The 21,883-nt window shown below is 46.8% G+C and overlaps 1 protein-coding gene across 1 annotated transcript; it reads left to right on the forward strand.

Annotated features, from left to right (window-relative positions):
- Positions 1-4,841: 4,841 nt before the first annotated feature.
- On the forward strand, positions 4,842-6,630 carry LOC136480571 (uncharacterized). Its single transcript, XM_066478075.1, has 6 exons — positions 4,842-5,059; positions 5,538-5,959; positions 6,060-6,140; positions 6,218-6,343; positions 6,436-6,579; positions 6,614-6,630. The coding sequence occupies exons 1-6, from the start codon at positions 4,842-4,844 to the stop codon at positions 6,628-6,630; spliced, it is 1,008 nt and encodes a 335-aa protein (XP_066334172.1).
- Positions 6,631-21,883: the final 15,253 nt, after the last annotated feature.

Raw genomic sequence — 21,883 nt, forward strand, 5'->3', positions numbered from 1 at the left:
AGCTGGAGTTTTCAGAAATTGAAAAACTGAGCACTTCAATTAGGGAGACCCTTTGTCGGCTGGAGATGATTTTTCCACCGGCTTTTTTTGATATTATGATGCACTTACCAGTTCATCTTGCTGACGAAGCTAGACTTGGAGGCCCGGTTTGTTATAGATGGATGTATCCAGTTGAGAGGTACCTTCGTACTCTTAAAGGATATGTGAAGAACAAAGCGCGCCCTGAAGGTTCAATTGCAGAGGGGTATATATCTGAGGAGTGCCTCACATTTTGCTCTCGTTTTTTTGAAAATATTAGTACCAAGCTTAATCGTCCAGAGCGTCATGAAAGCGCCGCTGCTAGTGAACCACCATCTAGGCTAATTATATTTGGGAGCCTTGACTACAGTAGGAAAGGAAGTACTCTCGAGATAGTTTCTGATATTGAAATGCATAGGATGAGGCATTACATATTAACCAACTGTGACGAGGTCACTCCATGGATAAAGTAAGCTATATTTTAAATTGTTTTTTTATGGTGGTCATGAATGTTTAAAATATATATGTAACTAATGAACGTATTTTCAATTGTTGTGGATAGCGAGCATATGGACGAGCTGAAGAAAATTAGCTCAAGGCATGTTGATAAAAGACACAAGGAGTTTGTATCATGGTTTGAGCGTAAAGTGAGTTGTCCCTAATATATTTATCCATATTTTATTTCTATAGTTTCCACATGCTTCTTGTAAATTTATTAGTCCGTAATAATAGCTAGCCACTTTGTCGGTTTATTAGTCCCTAATATATTTTTAAAATGATTAAATGCAGATCAGCACATTGCGTGCACAAGGGAAAATTGATGACATGATTTATTATCTATCTCGCGGTCTAGACCCTCGGGCTCGTGTGTTCAACAGGTGTTTCATAAATGGCTTCCTTTTTCGGGTCTCTTCCATAGAGAACTGCTTAACTACTCAAAATAGTGGTGTATTCGTGAAGGGCGATGCAAATACAGGAAACATGGGCTGGTATGGTGTGCTGAAGAAAATCATTTGCCTTGATTTTCATGGTGACAAGGAAGTCATGTTGTTCCACTGTGTATGGTTTGATGTCCCTACAGCTAGTAGTAGCAGATCGAGAGGGTACAATAAGGATAAATATGGGGTCATCGATATTGATATCACACGGTTTAGGTATTCAGATGAACCTTACATCCTGAGCACACAAGCCGAGCAAGTCTTTTATGCGAGAAACATAAAGAAACCAGATTGGTGCACTGTCCTTAGAGTGCAGCCTAGAAATCTCTTTGCCATGCCTGAAGCAGAAGGCATTGACAATATGGGCGAGCTCGATCTGGACTCAGTTGTTGTAGGAATGGAAGATATGAATGTTCAACAACAAAATGAAGATGTCACAGCTTGGAATAGGTCTGGCCTTGATGGGGCTACTGTTGATGCTTCTGTTATTGAGCATGCTATTGCAACAGCCATGCCTGAACCTGAGCACGATGACCTGTTTGATGAAGACGAAGACCCAGATGACACTTACATTAATGACGGTGTCATCCCTCCATTTAGTACTCTGGGAGAAGATTCTGATGATGATTTTTTTGTCTAAATTTTTCTCAAGCAATAGAGGCATTGGGCTCCTGTTTGTTCTTGCTGCTCGCTGTGTGTGTGTTCTTGTTGCTCGCTGTTTGTGTGTTTATCATTTTGCAACGCCACTGGATGTGTAACAGTTGCAAATGGTTTCAGGTTTGCTGCTGCAGTGGCTTTACCTGAAGGTGTTACAGAGTTCATACTTGCTATTGTCGATAATACTTGCTATTGTCGATAACACTCCTTACCCTTTATCGAATGTTTTCCTGTGGACACAAACGAACGTTTTCGATCATAGATTTCTCTATTTTCTATCGCCACTGCATAGAGTAGATAAGATTTATGGACATGGCTTTATGCACCACCTCCTCTATCAACCTCAACGACAACCAAAATTGTCCAGCATGTGCTCATCCTGATTGACCAAAAAAAACTGCAGCAAAGCCATCTGCACTTCACCTCTTGTACCAAAAAAAGGCATCTGCACTCTTGTGTTCTTGATAGGATGCATGTAACACCTGATTCACAACTGCTGAACTGCATCCTTTCAGAGCATGCATATATGGAACGACAGCTTTGGAGCAGCAGAGGAGAGCAAAATAGCACAAGTTTAATACTGCTGATATTTTTGGAGTTCCAGGGATAACCCCGGCCCATTAGCATTGCTATTCATACCAGAAATAGATTCAAGCGTTACAGCACCAACATGGCTCATGAACCCTTCAGTTCAGATACAAGGAAAAGAAAACTACCACCATCAACTAGCACACAAGAACACTACAGCTACCTGACACTAGATGCCACAAAAAAAATTGCTCAATGATGAACATTATCATCACACATAGCGAAAAAGGGATCTGCTGCCCAGGTTCAGAGCAAGGTCTTCAAGGTATCAAACATGTCCTCCATCAGGTAGACAGGTACCACTCGCTGAGATCTTCTCCAGGCTTGAGGCTAGCTTCGCCAAATTGGTCAACACGACCATGTATTGTGCCTGGTGACCGGACATACGGCATATTAGTTCTCAGTTTCTGAGTATTGTTGAGATGGATCGCCATGTTTGCTGCATACATACCTCGCTACCTGCCTTTCTGAAAACATGCTCCACATTTTATCAGCATACTGCACATATTCGTCAACACAACATGTTTTCTCTTACTCAACCAAAATTCAGCAACAGCGCTTCAAAGTCATTGACTCTATTTAGATTAACTATGACAAAACCATAAAAATCGACAAAACTCAAGTGCAGAGGTTGGAGTTTTGCAAACATTCGAAGACAGAAGGTTCCCAAAGCAGGCCGCACGAACCAATGAACATAATACCTAGGGTTCTAGCGACAGAAGGTCGGCTGCGGCGGGGGGGGGGGGGAGCGACATTACCTTGCGGTTGAGGTTGTAGCGGTGCCATTTGGAGCGGTAGTGGAGCCACTGCTGCTCCTCGTCGTCGAACCCCGCGTTGCACGCGTTGCAGGTGACCGTCGGCATCCTCGCTCAGCTCCCTCCTCTCCGCTCGCAACGGATTTGGCTTGCTCCGGCGGGCACGGGCGGGGAGGACTCTCTCTTCTCTCCTTCTCCTTCCGGTGCCGCTTCGCCTTGTATGCGGCGGCGCTTCGGTGGTGAAGAGTTGGGGGAAAGTGGCGGCGGGGCGGGGAAGAAGGGGGAGGAGGAGAAGTAGGAGAGGGCGAGGCGGCCATGTTTGTTCCACTTCTGGGCCGGCCCGTTAACAAAGTGTGTTGATTGTTCCACTTCTGTTGCCAAAGCTTGGTTGTTTAGTGCCACCTCGCCAATTCGGAGATGCAAAACTCAGCTTAAAAGCTGAAGCCGCCAAACCACACTGAACTTCTCATATCAAGCGCTATTCCGAAATTGTTACTCTTCTGGGCTAGTTGAGGCCGGTAGCTTTGCTGGGCTCCCCGTAGGGGTTGAGCTTGGCGCGGCCGCTGGTCCTTGGCTGGCCCACTGAAGTACCAACTTTTTTGTTTTCTAATTCTATGCTAATTGTTCCAACTTAATTTTTTTTAAACATATTTCTATCGTTTTGTTTTCTAATTCTATGCTAATCGTTCCAACTTAATTTTTTTAAAACATATTTCTATCATGTCCAGCTAGTAACTAAATATCATATTCCATTTTTTCCTAATTCTATTATAATCATTCCTACTGACTTTACTTTTTAAAAAAACATATTTCTATCATGTCCAACTAGTAAATAAGTATCAAACTCCTTTTTTTCTAATTGTATGCTAATCATTGCAACTGATTTTTTTAAAAACATATTTGTATCCTGTCCAACTAGTAACTACGAATCATATTCCATTTAGTGGCATATCGTTTTGCTTGTCTTCCTATGTCAGTGATGTCGTACCGAGCGTGCCACGTCGCCTAGATATGTGATATGCTCCTTTCGAGTGTTGTCTTATGCCATTGAGTGCCTACCTCATCGTGTCCAACGAGTGCCACATCTTTGACTATGTTAGGTAGATGTTGTGTCATATGTAACTAGGATGCCACGTCGAACAACAACTTGATATGTAGTCTCATCCTCTCAAGTGTCATGTCATATGCTACCAAGTGCGATGTCGTATGTCACCGAGTGCCTCAACATGATCATAGGGGCACGTTGAGTTGCTTAGTGGCTTCTTACAAAAATGCTATGATTATATTTGTTTTTCTTTCAAAATCAAAGAGACATTCTTGTCTGGTTGTATTTTTTTCTGATAAGTTTGCATAACTAGAAAAGAGCAAGTAAATTTAGCATTAAATAAAAAGAACAACTGACATAATCATATAACACCAAACGTCATTTTTTTTCAATTTCTTGTGTGTGAGCGTGCCTCCTTTTGTTTGGCATACCAAAAAATTCGCTCCTCTCCCGCCTGTATCTCCTCATCGCGCCGAGGACGAAAATCTCCACAAAAATCTTCAACTGCCGCACCTAAAACTTTTCGCACCCGCCCAATCTCCCTGAGCCAAATCTGCCGACGGTGGCCTATTGCCGCCACTCTGGCCTCTACGACTCCCCTCCCCCACGCCTCCTGCTGCAGCCCCTCTGCGACGCCTCCCATCGAAGTAAGACCCTTCCCAATTGACATACCCTCCTCCCTTCCCCCGTCTCCCATCTGCCTTCCTTAGATCCCCTCCCCTTCCTGTCGACCCCTCCCTCTCCCATCGGCCCGGTCTATAGAGTGAGAAATCAACCGCGCGTATCCCTCCCCCTCCCCCAATTAGATCGCGATCCGTCTCCCAGGACCGCGTGAGGGCCATGACGCCGCCGCCTTCGCCACCTCGGTCCAGGACGCCCCCGTCATCGCCTCCGTTGAGGACGCCACTGGCAATGCCTTCAGGCAGGACGGCGCTTCGTTCACAGGGCATCAGCGCCAGCACAGACTCCACCACCTTGGGTACCCATCGCCATCGATATACTGAGGCCACCCTCGAAGTAGAAGATGATCTTGGGTTCTCTTCTCCATATGTCCCCAGGTACAATGATTAATTAATCTAGGTTTTTTGATTCATATTTAATCTCGCATCACAGCAAATTCTACAAATTGTGAGGGGTTTAGGGTTTTCAAGCATTTGTTGCTTGCATATTTTGGTCATGATAAAAAAAAAGATGTTTAAGAAAAGGCAATTACTTGCTCGGTATTTGTTTTGCTTGTCTGAAATTACAGAAAGTAAACATGTATGTTTCGATTTAGGAATACAAAGTCTGAGATCGTTTTCTATGCTTAAATATCAATGTTTAACTACACAAAAATGTATGGATGTAGTTAACCTTTTTCTGCATCAGGCATTGAATTTCTCATGTTGCATGTGCCTACTCTATAATGGGATTACAGAAACCATCTAAAAATAGAATCCTGAATTCAATGATATTTAGTTCCATTACTTATATATATGTAATACTTTACCTTTTTTTATTCTTGTTTATTTATCAACCATTGTCCTATTTATGCAGTGGCACGGGTGAAATGTGGACTCTTTATGTTCATTGCAAGAATGGACTTCCAGATCAGGATTATGTAATGTTCAAATTGGAAAGGCCTCATATAAAATTGTCAACCTTGACATCTCTTAAGGACCAGCTTGGGTATAATGCCCGGGACTTCTTGTACTACAAGAAGCGTTGTGGAAGAGATGTTGCAAGTCTTCAACCCCTCGATTTTGTCAGACATGCAGAGATTATGCTACAAGACAATGAGAGCGAGAAGGAAATCAGATTAGTACTCTCAAAGGAACAAGAGACAGCACAGCAAGTCAGCATAACACCCCTCAAGCGACCAAGGCAGCAGCTGGAAGAAGATGAGCATCCGTTTATGGATGATCCTTTTGATGCATACAAGGACTGGCTAAAGAAGCTACGACCGGAACAATCCAATAGTATATCATCTATGTTTTTGCATATGTTTTCGTATTAAGCAAAATCTTAGCACCTTTATATAAACTACACCTCATCTTACATTTTTTTGGTGACTAACAGATTTGAAGGATGACACTAGGCAACAAGCAGTCAACACGTACAAGGAATTTTTAAGGATGAAAGGGGACATTCCAGAAATTAGTAATTTATTTTCCTTCTTCAACCAATGTTGTTTAGTACTAATTTTTTTAAAACTGAACCTTTAACCTTGTGTGCAGTGGCATTTGTCGAACAACGTGACACCGATGCAATCGTAGACGAAGACGACGAAAGCAATGGAAGCAATGCGACACCACCCTCAAATAGGCCAAGCCATGCAAGGAAGGCAAGAGATGAGGGAAACGGTTTGTGATAATGCATGTACTTTTAATATTGGGTTCACATATCTTAATTGAGAACTACTACAGCTCAAGATTGTTATTGTCTTTTTTGCAAGGACATGGCTCCAATGAACGCAAGAAAAGAGGTCGTGGCACTGTTAAAGGATTAACAGTAGGCAACAAGAGAGTTAAGGAACGCATTCACACACTCCCAATCGAATTTTCAGATAGCCGTGGAGGACCCATTGGACCGAATACCCGTGCATTTGTCGATGAGGTCATTTTATTTACAAGGCAATGGGCCCCACTAATTGGAGTAAATAGTTGGAAGGATATAAAGGAAGAAGTCAAACTAGAAATTGCAGAAGAGATACTGGTATGATGTGTACTATTTTTTATTAAGGAACATTGCTGTTGCTCTTTTACTGTCCAAAAAAGTGAGTACATTACTAAGCAAATTTGCTAATAGAGAACATGTAGCTAAAAATCAGTTAGAAAATGTCATATGCCCTCAGCCCTCAGTTAGAGAAGAGGTTCTGGAAAATCTTTGGATTCACATGCCTCTCCTCTAGTTAATTTAGATGCCAAATCAGCTTAATACTCCAGAAACAGTAACATGCATGTCTTAAAAACATCTATTTTTTTAGTATGGACCAGACATTAAAATTGGATTCTAGAAAGATCAATGTTAGAACCCACTCCGTTGTGGAATCAGCTTAATACTCCATTTGACAATATTTGTCCACACCGCCTAATATTTGTCCACACTCTTGATTAGGTCCAGTGAACACAGTTCTCAATATACAAAAATATAGTCGACACAGTTCTCAATACACAAAAATATGCATGTTGGAGACTAAATGCTACAGATTTTGCCAAGCTACAAAACACAAGTTTTCATTGCTTTTTAATTGTAAACAGCTTAGGTGGAACTTCATCAACATTGATGATGTGGATAAAAGAAAAGAGAAAATATGGAAAATTGCCAAGGAGCGGTACAGAGGATGGCGATCTGATCTGAGTGCCACATACAAGGCTTATAATAGTTATGGTGAGAGGATACGAAATAAACCCGAAGAAATACACCTTTTTGAGTGGCACTACTTGCAGTTGTATTTTGGATCTAATAAATTCAAGGTCAGTGCTAGTAAAATCTACTTTGTCAAACAAAATTGATGGACCAAAGTTACATTATTACATACCACTTGTTCTCATTCTGCAGAAACTTAGCAGCCAGAACTCCTCCAACCGTCAGCAGCAAAGAACCAAGCATGTGATGGGTTCAACGAACTTCTCACAATGTAGCTTTGAGCTGGTAATCATTAGATACACTAATCTAGTCCTTCCCTTCTATGATGCAATACTTGTGTGCTGAATTTTTTGGCATCCTAGAGAGACCAAGAAACTGGTGAAGAGCCAAGCAATCTTCTTCTTTGGAGGACCACTCACACAAAACATGGCGCATGGTCAAATCCTGTATCAGCTTCAGTATATGTAAGTAAATGTTTCATCAACCTTTTTTATAGCTGCTGGTAGTGTCAAGCAACTCTTTACAGGTTCTGTTATTTAATTTAGGAAAATGCAACCATGAAAATTGGTGAGATTGGATTAGAACCTGATAGACCAGCACTTACAACTGTTGAGGAGAACATGATTTTCCAGTCATGCTACAAAGAAACAACACAAATCAAATCATCCAAATTACATGGGCATGGATATTTGGCTACGTATCGAACTCGCAGAGAACTTATGAAAGAGAACCTTGAAGTACATGCACGTGCTCAAGCTGCAGCTAGGGAGAAGAGCATTGCTTTAGAAGCGGAGGTTGACAAGCTCAAAGAACAGATTGTGCAAGAAGCTGTAGAAAGGGAAAGGGAGAAAGAAGAAAATAGGAGGAGGATGCAAGAGGACCTGGAAAATGCTAAGATAAACTTAAGAGAAGAAATGAAGCAAGAATTCCTTAATATGCTAGCGCAGCACAAAGAAGGAGCTATGATTATGGTATTAGAATAATTTTTTATCCTTTGTACTCTTGATAATCTTATGATTGTGATGCCTAATCTTTCACCCCCAATATTTGTATGTATAGAGTACCCTGCAAAACAATGCCAGTACACAAGTTGCACCAATCATACAAGAGGAAGATGAGACCGGTGGACATGAAAATGAAAATGAAGATGGGTTACAGGAGGTAATGACATTATTTCACTATGTTCCATGTACCTTGAACTGTAGCTAAAATAGATCAAACAACTTGATGTTTGTAGACTCAGCCTGGAAGCGTTGTCACCATACAAAAAGGTGCACCAGCACCTACACGCTCCACTAGAAGTACTGCACCTCCCAGCAGAGCTCTTTTCAACGAAAACACTGCAAATGTGACTGCATCGAAGACATATATCACTTCACAACAGCTGATGAATAGGACAAGAAATAATCCCAAAAGGAGGAAGGTAACAACCAGCTAATTGGAATCTAAATTCTTGCATGATTTAATGAAATTTTATCAAATGTGACCTTCCTTGTTGAACTAGGAAATGTAGAAAATACATTGAACATGCGTGCTGAAAACTGCAGCTTGTGCAGGTTTGATTGGGTGAGTTGTTCTGAGTAGTAATCTACCTTTTCTGTGATACTTGATAATACAAAAGTTGTAGAGGGTTTAGAGATGTTTGTCGTCGTGAAAGGTCATGATTTTAGACCTAGAGAATTAGAGTTATGAATTTTGAAAGTAGCCGGTCAGGTTTTGACCTTGGTCTGGACAGCAGTGGGTGTTTGTGTTTTTTGACCATGATAACAGCAGAAAGGTGCATGGTCCAGCCCAGCCAAACCCAACCCATCTCGTGCCTACATCATGATATGATCTTCGTTTCAATGCAATGTTTCTCCTGCCTTTTTACAACAATTGTTTTCTGGTGATCGATATGTTCCTTGTGCTTCATTGTGATTTAGATTTGGGTGCGTTCGATAGCATCGAAATCGTTAGCTATTAATATTAATTATTCCTACTATCTCTATCGCATCTGGTTCATATCTCGCTGTTACCCCCTCCAGTACTGAAAGTGCCTGATTTGGTTTGTATCTGTCAGTTGACAGTGGCTGATTTATATGAAAACACAATATTTGGTGAATGATTTGATTGTATCTGTACAAATTCCAGTACTCTGTATTACTTGGGTGAATCACATGGCCAAGCACTGTGTCTGTATATATATTGTTGTAGAATATATAATACAATCACATGGCGACCTATTTTGAGCTGCGTATGGCTGAATAACATATTTTGGAGAGGAGTGATGTGCTTATGTAGTACTGGATGGGAGTGTCCCCTGAATTTTGCATTATGATGAAGGAAGTATGCAAATAGACATTAGGTATAGCATTTGCTCTTGTATAAAAACAATTAATCCTATATAAGAATAGTGTTATTTCCTATAAGAAAAAACATTGGCTATCTCTTGCCTAGATTGGAATCTTCGGTTAACAGGCTAAGCAAGGCCTCCAGAAGAATTGACTATGGCAGGAGTCCAAAGTGCTGCCAAGTAGAGAGCTCATAATAATAGAGAAAAATGTTCCTGTATTATGATTGCCAATAGAGTATATTTTATGATGATATCAAACTTTTCTTACTACTCACTTTCTAATTTTTAAATGAAACACTTAACATGGTTTTTAAATGGAGTAATATTAACAGTGCTGCTTTTTTCTGTTTGACGTAGCTTCTTATGTGATCACACTATTAAATATGTAAACAGGAAATGTTGAATATTCTACCAAAATACCAAACTACAAACACCTCTGTTCAGTGTTGCTTTTCCAGATTGGGTGAATAAGGTAACAACAATTCATAGGGCTTTCCATTTTTTAAAATGTTTTTTTAGTATTCATGTGAATTTCCATTGTATTTTTGAATAATTGTAGTCCTCTATGAGATTTCTAAAACTTGACTGGAAAACAGAACATCTTGTCAATAATGAGAAATTGAAGGATGGTGCATCTGCTATGCATCTTGCTCTTCCCTGTAATAAGGCAGCAAGGGCTCAATTTTTTTCAGATATCATCTGATCCTATAGCCAGTATGTACTAGCTGAGGTTGATGGGCTCAAATGCTAATCACTCACCATTTGCCACTTTACCACTCCTTGATTAGGTATGCGCAAGACCAGAGACTTAATTCCTAGTGCCTAACTTCTGTTATTTGCCAGTGTTTTCAAGCTTAAGTGTGCTCCCTTTACTCTGTTCTCTTTTTATTATTCAATTCAGTAGCATGATGGTAGGGGAAATGGGGTGTATGACAATGCTTGGATAGGTAACCATGATTATTAGTGGCTAATGCGTGTTGCTAGGCTGAATTTCTCTATGCCAAGTAGCTTCTGGTAACCATGACATTAAGTTGTAGCTGTCACACTCGCACCTGCACCAATTGCTACACATCGCCGACCTCCAGCTCTCCCCTGTCTCTCTATTTGCAGTTATGAATTTTGAAAGTAGCCGGTCAGGTTTTGACCTAGGTCTGGACAGCAGTGGTTGTTTGTGTTTTTTGACCATGATAACTGCAGAATCTTATTTAACAAATAACTAGAAAGATGTAGAGAATTTCATGGGCTTTCCGTATTGTTAAAGAATATAATTTTTCGTTGTCTACAACTCAAGTTATGATTTTTCTAATCAACTAAACTGTTGCTGCCTTAAAAATTCAGAGAAGGCAGCTGCTACTGTAACATATGCAACGCCTTCAGGCAGGATTGCAGTAGAACTTCAACTATGCAAAAGCTTGGTTGATGGCTTTTGTATATGAAATTAGAAATTAGAACCATTTTATATCTTCATCTCTTTACATTTGTGCAAAATTTAGTAAACTTAATATTGTTCTAATATCCCAATCATATTCTTTTGGCAGTAGGTGGACAAGGTTTCAGTGGGAGGCTCATAATCAAGCGAGGACATAGCCGAGGCGATGACATGTTGGGCTGCTAGGAATTTCTCAAGTGCTGCATAGATGTTAGGAAGTATGCCAATAAGCACCCTCTCATGCAGAGGCTGGGGGTGGTTGTCCGACTATTCATGAAGCAAGCATGGCTAATAGCCAGTACTCGTTATTCAGAGTTCAAAATGACTTTGATTGTTCTCTAATTAGTAGTTGCAACTCAATGCATGCTGGTCCTCTACTTTATTGGATACATAGATATATCAAACAGCTCAAATTGCAATGTTTGAACTTATTTAATTAGATGAAGCACAATTTTTTGTTACTCAGATATAGAAACAGCTCGATTTAAAATGTCAGAACTGACTACTCAAATGCTTGTCCTTTTGTGCTTGTACAGATAGATGCTCTATGCTACCTCCTGTACAGATAGATGCTCTATGCTACCTCCCCTACTTGTATTTGTTTTTCACACAGTCGCTTCTTCGGACACACCAGGCATAAAGGAAACTTGTAGCGGTCTACAATAGCAAACTTTGAGGAGCTGAAAAAGGTAAAAGAAAATTCTTGTTGATCTTTCTGCCCGCATGCATTCAACCTTTTTATACCTTTTCCAATGTGTGTGTGTATATATATATTCTGTCACATAATCCTTTGCAAGAACTGAAATGGATTGGCGTGCCATCAACATAATATGTTTAGTTACAAATTCATGGGTTGGATTGGTTCATAGCAGCTGATGAATAAAACAAGAAATTAGAAAAAGAAGATGGTAATAACTACAATATGTTATCAGACAACCTTGTGCACAGTTCTTATAATGTCAAAATGTCTTTTTGTGCTGTATTTCATCATTAATGATTTGTATGCGGCTCCCAGCAGGAGGTGCTGTTCATTGAGTACTTGCTGTAGTACTAGGCTTTGTAATTTTTAGTTCTACTTTTGCTTAATTAAATTGACAACACTCATTCCATTTTGCTTAATTCTACTTTTGCTTAATTACAACCATATTCTATCCAAATCTTCATCTCTTTACATTTGTGCAAAAATTAGTAAACTTAATATTGTTCTAATATCCCAATCATATTCTTTTGGCAGTAGGTGGACAAGGTTTCGGTGGGAGGCTCATAATCAAGCGAGGACATAGCCGAGGAGACGACATGTTGGGCTGCTAGGAATTTCTCAAGTGCTGCATAGATGTTAGCAAGTTTGTAAAAAGTTGTCAAATAATGAGTTAATTGTACACTCGTTTATGATTTTAGCTACTATTTCATGGGTTTGGCAACATATTGAATGATTAATTATAATTAATATATGTGGGTGCAATTGCTTTTGATATGGTTTATTGATTTGCAATGATGATTTATTAAACCAAAATTAAATGTTACTAGCGTTGCAATAAAAGCTATACCTACAAGCCGTGATGCATGGCAATATGTTGTATGGCAACAGACTTATTTACGTTGCAAATAATACTATTGCCACGGCATGACTATTGTTGCAATAACAATTAATCTTCCGCAACGAATAAAATTGCGTGGCAAATTCTACTGTTGCAACGGCACCGAGGTCATGGCAATAATGAACGGTATATCGCAACGAATAAAATTGCGTGGCAAATGATACTGTTGCAACGGCAACGCGGCCGTGGCAATAATGAACGGTATCTCGCAACGGATAAATTTGCGTGGCAAATGATACTATTGCCACGCCAAGACAAGCGTGGCAATAATGTATACTCTCTCGCAACGATTACATTTGCGTGGCAAATGATTTACTTGCCATGGCAGAACGGTCGTGGCAACAACACCTTAAGCAACAAAATTATAGCGTGGCAATAAAAATCTATTGCCACGCTATCGCTCGTTGTATTTACCACCTCTCGCTACGAAGATGAACGTGGCAAGTGCTCGTATTGCCACGCCAATGAATGTTGCAATAACGTCCTATTGCAATGCTTGGCAACGTTGCAAGAAAAGCTAACTCTTGCAACGCCAAACTAGCAACGGTTGCAAGTTCTTATTGCAACGTGACTTTTTGCAACCATTGCCAACAAACGCGATTTCGTGGTATGAACTACCTTTTGCAACAAAATTGGGCCTATTGCAACGTTTTCTCGTCGTTGCGCAAGGGTTAGAAGTTTGTAGTGAGTTTTTGAAATTGCTCACATTGCATATAATGAAAGGCCTGCACCAGCCTATTCTCGTACAGCGAAGCCAAATATAGAGAATCTCCTATCTCCTACAACTAAAAAGAATAAAGTGTGGACATTTTTTGGTGCAACATTTATTTTGGTTCGTCTGTCTGCCCATGACCGTGCGATACCTCGCTCGCTTGGTCGCTCTGCCTTCGCCCGTGCGAAAAAAAATTCTCGATTGGAGCCCCACCTCGGAGCTCCGTTGCCTCGGGGTTCGAACCTGAAGCCCACGCTTGAACACTTAGCTCATAGCGGAGCTCCTGTCTCTCTCGGCCCTTCCGACCGGAGCCGACCAGACCTCTTGTACCCCCCATCTTTCTCCTTCTCGTTTGTAACCCCACTGCAAACTTTGAGCACCTAGGCTCAGGAATAAAGTCACCAACCGACTCGAACTGGACGTAGGGCACGTTGCCTGAACCAGTATAAACCCTGTGTCATTGAGTGCTAGGCCACCTCCGATCATAGTGCACGGCAAAACTACAAATATTTACTTGTTGGTCACTTTCTACACCGACGGTTGGCGCCATCCGTAGGGAAGACGTTGTACGTTCAACACTTTTTGGTCATCGGATGGGCCACTTTTATGCCACCCTCGCCATGTTGGGCTCAGGCGATACGATTCACTTCGGCTCGCTCGAGTTTCCCACTCCCCCACCGGCTGGGATGCGGGTTCCACCCGTCTTCAAGCCATCCTAGGCCTTCCTCTTCGGAAGCCTGGACTTTGTTGTCGACCGGCTCGGCGTACTACACCTCCACAAGGAGGCTCACATCCCAGCACCCGTCAGAGGGGCGCCCTCCATCGACTCCGGGACGCACGACTTCGATGATGTGGCATCTACGCTTCATTTCGAGCAAACTCTCTACTCAAACCCCGTTGTGAGTAATGTACATGCTGTTATTTACCTACTATTCTCTATCTTCTGCCAATTACCTAGAGGAACCCCATTGTCCCCGATGCGACCGCCATACGACCGGTTCCTCTACGGCCTCGCGTCTTCCACAGACGCATACGCCCAGGGGCTCTGAAGGATGCCAGCGCCGCCCCCTCTCACATCTGAATTCGTGGGAATGGCGAGCTATGCTCCCACATGCTTCCTCGACCTCATGGGTGATGATGGCGAGAGTGACGGCTCTAGCATCGGCGACATGGCGCCTAGCCACCGTCCATCCTGGGAGTGCGCCATGGCGGACGATCTGGGACACCCACCAGTGAAAGTAGAGTCCTCACAGACTCACACCTCACTAGACTCTCATGTGGAGACCCCCGAGCTCACACGGGAGCACGGCGAGGCACTATGACAATAGTGGCTACATCAGCCACCGACTACGCCAGCGCGCTCGGCGCGCCATACTGCGCCCCGTGCGCATAGACCGGTGAGCGGCGCCCGGGGTTGCGCCCATCAGGTCCAACACAACACCATGGATAGGGGGACCGATCCCCCACAGTTCGCTCAGGCCAGTCAGAACATCGCTGCCGTGGCAATGCTTCTACGTGGCCTGTTTGAGCCAAACGACCCTCATGAACAGCCGATCCACCGGAACCTCCAGGCACTAGTGGAGACCGCCACCATGCAACAAGCGGAGAGCTCCATATCGCGACGCCAACTCGCGACCTCACTCCCCACCAGGGGAATGGGATGCAACAGATGGGTCGCTCCACCCGATCACCACGACGGCTGTCGAGCGCGACACAGGAGGCCGCATTGGCACCTCACCTTGACTTGATGACCGCTCCATACCGACCGCCTATCTACACGCGGCTCGGGCCGAACCAAGACACATGTAGCATCAATCGGAGTCCTAGCCCTGATGGCCCGGGACCGTGGACCTTTGTCCAAAACCTCCATCAAGCACTGCTCCCGCCGCGCTCCAACAGAGGCCAGGGCAAAGGTAAGGCCAAGCGCCAGGATTAGGATGAGGGCCCCTCCACGCAGAGGGGAAAAAAGAACAGAAAGAATCACCGCCGACATGCCAACTCCGCGTTGGACGCCACGGCTGATCACGCTGGCACGCAGCCCCAACAGGACCCTCCGGGCCACTTCCACGAGCCCATGGAGAGCTCGTGCACCAACCACGACTACCCCGTCAAACACCTCTACAAGGACTGCCAGCTCCTCAAGCGCCTTCTGCTGTAGGCTAGCAGGCCAAAGGAAGAAAAAGGCGAAGAAGCAGCGACCAAGAGAGGGGGCATAGCGGACAAGGATCCGAACGACTGAAGGTTGAAGTGATCCGACCGGACGCCTACCGACTGAAGGACAACAACGATGACATTCTCTCCGAACGCTTGGAACAGCTATGTCATTTTTCTTCCCCTAAGCTTTAGTCTTACCATTATTTACTTAGCGTATGCTCCTATAAAAGCACCCTGACCCAAACACTTTTCATCCCGGGGTGCTCGGGGGCTCCACTAGGGTACACTACTACCTCTCTATTTTGTTTACTATCATATGGTGAAATTCCTTCCTACCAAACCAAAAGGGTAGTTCGTTCCATTAATTTGCCTTACGTAGCTTTGCTTTAAAACATTCTGACCGATCGTACCCCACCTTTCCCTACGGTTACGAGCAGCCAAGCCTCACGGGCCACGCCCCGAGCTCCCAAGGTTGCAGCCTACGGGACAAACGGGTAGGTACGAGAAAGAAAGAATAAAAACAAAATTATGCTAAGGAAAAACTAAGGAACAAAAGGGGAACAAGATTCCCCGAACGGAGTGACTCCATCATAGAAAACAAAACCAACCGTAGTCATTAAGCACACAGGAACGTTTACATGGAGGCTCCCCCATGAACTTAAACTTTTAACATTCACTAAACCACTTATATTTTACAAGCTATTGGACCAGCTTGGCGGCATCTGCTGTCGGTGCGACCAACGAAGGCGTGGGCTGCTCACTTCCCGACAGCGCGACATTCAGCTCGGTCGAAGTTGGGGCGATGTCCACCTCTGACCCAGGCTCTATGCCATTCGTAGGCTAGGCAACGTCCTCCCCATGCATGCTTCTGGCCATGTCTTCACGGCGGATGTCCATCACCCACTGGGTAGAGACTTGCTCTACCACCGACCTTGCGTGCGGCAGCAAGCCCTCCCCGATCGATTGGATGTCCTCCATGCTCAAGCCTTCAGCATACCCACTGCAGATAGTGGTGAAGTCCAGGTTCGGATGGTGCATCGCCACCGACATCAACACCCCCAACGCTCCGTAGAACAAGCCACTTGTGATAAGGTCTCGGACTACATCCGGAACCTCCGTGAGCTGGACAGCAGGCGCGCTGGTACTTGGCACCAACCCAAAGACCTCCGAGACGACAAGCTGGGCAATGTTGCGGATCTGGTCAAGTTCCCCCTCAAGAGCACGTCGCTCTTCACGGGACTTGGCCAGCTCCTCTGCATTCTGGCTGAAAGTCACCTTGACCGTCTCCAGGTCCTGCTCCAGTGACTTCACCTTTCCACCCAGCTCTGAGAGAAGGGCGACTAGCTCAGAAATAGGCTGAAGAAAGAAACCAACATGACAAGAAACAGAAAAGGTACACACTGAAGTAGAAGTTCTCAAGGACGGAGAGTTCCCCCGCCTGTCGAGCCGCCTGCATGCACAGCTGGGCGTTCGCCTCCTCCGTCCCCATCACCAGGCCCTGAAGCGCGAGCACTTCCCGATCTGCCTCCGACAGGGCCTTCCGCTCTGACACCAAGGCGCTCCACTCCGACTTGAGGGTCTCTAGGGATTTCTAGAGCGCCACCTCGGTGTTCGCTAGGGATGTCTACAACCCCGCCTCAGTCTCTGCCTAGCGGGCCTTCGCTACCTCGAGCCCTCGCTCGGCGGCGGTCGCCCGCTCTGCTGCACGCTGCCCCTCTGCCCATGCCATGGTCGCTTCGGCCGCCCGGTCCTGGGACTCGTGGCGAGCGGACTCTAGCTGACGCTCAAGCTCAGCCACCCGGGCGTGGTCCATTCGGAGGAAGCGGGACTTGTGGGACGACATCCCCTTCAGACTCTATGAAAACAAGCATGCTAAGGCAACCAACAAAAGATCTAGAGGTCAAGGACAAGTACGGGAAACTTACCTCCATGGCAAGCTGTAGGTTGACCTCGACTAACTACTGGGTGGACTTAACCCGCTCCTGGGCATCTCCAAGCTTCGTGGACAGGTTGGCGAGTTCGGACACCGTGGCATGTCCTTGCTCCCCAAGGATGTCCTAGAGCTGACGCTCCTGCGAATCTCGAAGGACGAACCACACCTTTGCCTGGTGCTCAGGGCAAGGCCACTCCAAGTCACCCTCCGACAGCCCGCTAGAGGGCCTAGCCTCCGATGGAACCACCGCCAGCTCCCACAACGACACCGATAGCTCCACCATGTCATCGGCCTCGGTTGCATGGGCCACCGCCGAGCATTCTGACTCCGCCCCAGCCACGTCTCCCCCCGGCGCCTTCTGCCCCGACCGTGAGGGTGAGCCATGTAGCCCTCCACCCGGCGAGGCAGGGAGCTCAATCTCCCTCTCCTCTTCCGCTATAGCTCGTGGAGGAGGGGCTGTGAGGGTTACCTCAAACGCAACCTCCACCGTCAGCACCGGGATCACCGCCAATGCCGCTGCCACCGTATCAACAATCAACCTGGGGGCACCACCCCCAGAAGGGAAGGGCTCGTCGCCACCACCCTGTTCCCCCTGTCACTCACCGCGACATGCTATAGGGTGGGCCTCCAAGCCTCTTGCATGGGAGTTAGGGCGATGCTCAACAATGTCATTGGCCGGCCACTGACAGAAAGTGCAGGTAAGTCACACTCCAAAAAGACTCAACAGCAAAAGATCAAAAAGAAACAAAGAAAAACGTACCGGGGGGTAAGCGGCACGACCCTGAAGGCAAGACCCAACGTCGACGGGCCTGCAGGGGAAGGACCGCTCCTAGGCTGCGACCCATGCCCCCTCACTTCGGCCAGGGGTGGAGTCATCGCAATTGGCTCCTTCTTGGCCTATGGGTCGCCGTGACCCTCGGCTCGGGACTCCCCGACTGGAGCAGCGAGCAAAGCATCCTCTGGCTATGAGTCAGGCGATGCGCGGGTGCTAGTCCACTCCTCGGACCGCCTGGCTTGCTCGACCACATCCACGGGAGGCGGGGCATCCTCCGGCTGCGAGTTGCGCGCTAGCACCGGTCCCGGCGACACACGGGTGCCAGTCCGCTCCTTGCACCGCCCGGCTTGCTCAGCCATGTCCATGGCAGGCAGGGATAGGGCCGGCGACACCATCAAGGGGCATGGTGACCATGCCCGCTTTGGCTCCCATTCGCCAATGACGTCCGCGCTCGCCGCATGCTTCCTCGGCACGGGAACCACCGCGCGCTTCTCCGCCTCCTGGTCATCACCAACGGACGTCGTCGCTGGGTCACAACGTTCCGTCGAGGTCACAATGACCTCCCGGCTTTCCTCCTCCTCAGAGAAAACCATGTCGTCCACATCCCTGGGATCCTCTGACGTGAGCTCCAACTCAACGTCGCTCCTGCGTTCCCTGGCCTTCACATGCTAGGCAACCTCCTGCTCGTTCTCTTGCTTCCACCGAACCTCCTTGGTTCTATTCTTATTCCCAGCATCCGCTGCCTCCTTCTGGGTGGCCTGCCAGGCCACGCCCTCCGGACCCTTGGGAAGGTGCAGCCAGGACTTGTAAACTCCAAGCCCCTACGGAACGTGTGGCTCCAAATCAAAAAATAGGAAAAGCAGAGGAAGAAGTATGGACTAAAGAGAAGGGAGCATACCAGTCTGGTCACGATCACGGAGTTGAAAGGCACGGGCTTCCCTTCGACCCTCTCTTTGGGCTTCAGCTACAGCACTCGGCCAAGGCGACTCCAGACCTCGTCGTCCGGCAGATCCTCCGGCGATGTGCGGTCTGGGTCCGACGCGCCGCTGTACATCCACATCGATCACGTCCTCTCCACCAACGGCGCAACCCATCAAAACCGCACCGCACGAGCTTCCGGAGCTCCTCCTCGATAACCCCCACCTTATGCTTCTCCTTATGGGCACAACCCCATGACCAACTATCCTGCTTCTCTGGCCTCCCGCCGGTGAACGCCGAAAATGGCGCCGCCGCTGGATTCCTGATATAAAACCACTCCCCGTGCCACCCCCGGTTGGAGTCGCACGGGATGTACGTGGGATACGAGCCTCCCGCGCTCGATTTCCTCTGTAGGGCAAAACCCCCCACTAACACGACCTCGGACAAATTCATCGCCGTCAGAGCTCTCCTAGAGAACAGCCACCGGAAGAAGTCTGCATGTGGCTCCATCCTGAGGAAAGCCTCGCAGACAATGATGAAGCCGGCGATGTGCAGCACCCCCGTCAGATTAAGGTGCTGTAGCTCCAGACCCCACTCATTGAGGAGCCCACACAGGAACCAGTGCACAGGGTATCCTAACCCATGCTCATGGAAGGTGAGAAAGGAAACCACCTCGTCAGGCCGAGGTTGCGGGAACTCCTCCCTCCTAGGAGCCCTCTAGGGCGCCACCTCCTTCGGTGGTAGAAACCCCTTCTCAACGAAGGCCTTCAACACCGACTCCCTCACAGTGGATGACCTCTAGTCCGACATTTTGCTCTAGGATCGCAGGAGGATTGGTGAGTTTTTCTCTTCTCCCTCGCTCTCCCCCTTTTCTTTTCTAGAAACCGCCATGGCTCTCAAGAACGCTCACGACAAGAAGGAAAAGGAGAGGAGGTGACAGATGAGGAATAGGCAAAAGAACAGGGCAAAAACCTTCTCCCTTCTCCTACTTATGGAAAAGGGTACAACAGTTAGGGGAGGGCACACCAATCAGGAAGGACAAAATGGCGGAGCGAAAAACCCTCTCTCTTTCCCACTTAATGCAGATGAGACGCGCCTTGATCGATGAGACATGCCCTGCCCGACAAAATGGCTCCTGATTAGACAGGACGTGGCCTGGGTATGGCCCACCACTACCGGAAGCTAGCCACTACCGCACGCCAGGCACAAGAACCAAAGCGCCACCACACACAGGTTGCTCTCCGCATCCCTAAGCAGGACTTGGAAAAACCCAAAGCGGGATCTCAACCGGGAGAGACCATCAGGCTTCCTAAAGTTTATCGAATGGCTCAGAAAAACACACCAAGCGACAGGTAAGAAGCGAAGGGACACCCCATGTAGGCCATGCTGACTCTGTCACAAACGACGAGCACGGGTCCTGGTCGGACGTTTCTGACTGAAGCTTTCCAAACCCCGTCACTTAAGTCATCAAGGTAAACACTACCAACCCCCTCTATTTCTTTATAATCATTTCATACATCCATACGCCCGTGCCTCCCAGATGATTCGATCCCTAAACCGCCCGAGGGCTTAGGAACTAAGCATCGCACGTGCAGCAAAATGCATCACAATGCTCCGTGTTGCGTCATGAAGCGGCGGTTGCCTCATTCGACATGAGCAACTAACAGAGCCAGGGGAGAAAAACATAGATGAGCCCCATGTGGCCCTCGCCTAGTCTGGCAGATAGGGTCATCTCAACCTTCTCGTTCGATCCTGAACCTCTTGCCCAGCCCACAGAATCTCCATCAAGGGGAGGCCGTCAGGCCACCCGGGTCGGTCTACGGATCGACCCAGGCATCTACCGGGTTCAAGGTAAAGGAGCAGTGGAATGTCACAAGAGGGCTATGCCAACCCCATCCCAAATGACGGACCTGGATTCCACTCGATCATACCCATTAGCGAACTCACCGAGTGCGTCACTCGAGCTCGAGCGATTGGGACAAGCGACAAAACTCAGCCCCTCCGGTTGTGAGGAATCGAGGATGGGGTAACGCACACAAAACTCACACCGACCCCTACTAAGGCCCGACAGGGCTCGGGGCTCAAGACACAAAACGCATGGGTCTACGACCCCGAACTCGCCCCATCCGGCTATGCTCCGACTGCGCTCCAAAAACACCTAGGTTTGCGACCCCAAACTCACCCCATCCGGTTATGCTCCGACTACACTCCAAAAACACCAGAGTCTGTGACGCTAAACTCACCCCATCAGGCTATGCTCCGACTGCGCTCCAAAAACACTCGGGTCTACGACCCCGAACTTGCCCCATCCGGCTACGCTCCGACTATGCTCCAAAAACACTCAGGTCTGCGACCCCGAACTCGCCCCATCAGGATCCACGAGCTCCGGCTCGCCCGATCCCAAACTAACTAACTAACTGTCTCAGTTACGCGGGCCGCACCAAGGCCAGGATCCACGACTCTGACTTGCCCGATCCCATGGCGCGCACCGACACCAGGGTCCGCAAGCTCTATCTCGTCCAATCCCTAAAAAGACTAACTACCTTGCCTGATCCCACGACGCGCAGCGACGCCAGGATCCACAAGCTTTGTCTCACCCGATCCCTAAAACAACTAAACCACCTCGGGTGCGCAATGATGCCTTGGTTAAACAGAACTCCATCTCGACTGAAGAACATGCACA

This window comes from Miscanthus floridulus, chromosome 9 (genome assembly GCF_019320115.1).
Source record: "Miscanthus floridulus cultivar M001 chromosome 9, ASM1932011v1, whole genome shotgun sequence".
NCBI classification, from domain to species: domain Eukaryota; kingdom Viridiplantae; phylum Streptophyta; class Magnoliopsida; order Poales; family Poaceae; genus Miscanthus; species Miscanthus floridulus.

Excerpts from the sequence above, each read along its gene's own strand:
- LOC136480571 (XM_066478075.1), top strand. The coding sequence starts at position 4,842 with ATGACGCCGCCGCCTTCGCCACCTCGGTCCAGGACGCCCCCGTCATCG. Across the intron at positions 5,960-6,059 it reads ACGACCGGAACAATCCAATA|ATTTGAAGGATGACACTAGG; the intron begins GTATATCATCTA and ends GGTGACTAACAG. Across the intron at positions 6,141-6,217 it reads AGGGGACATTCCAGAAATTA|TGGCATTTGTCGAACAACGT; the intron begins GTAATTTATTTT and ends CCTTGTGTGCAG.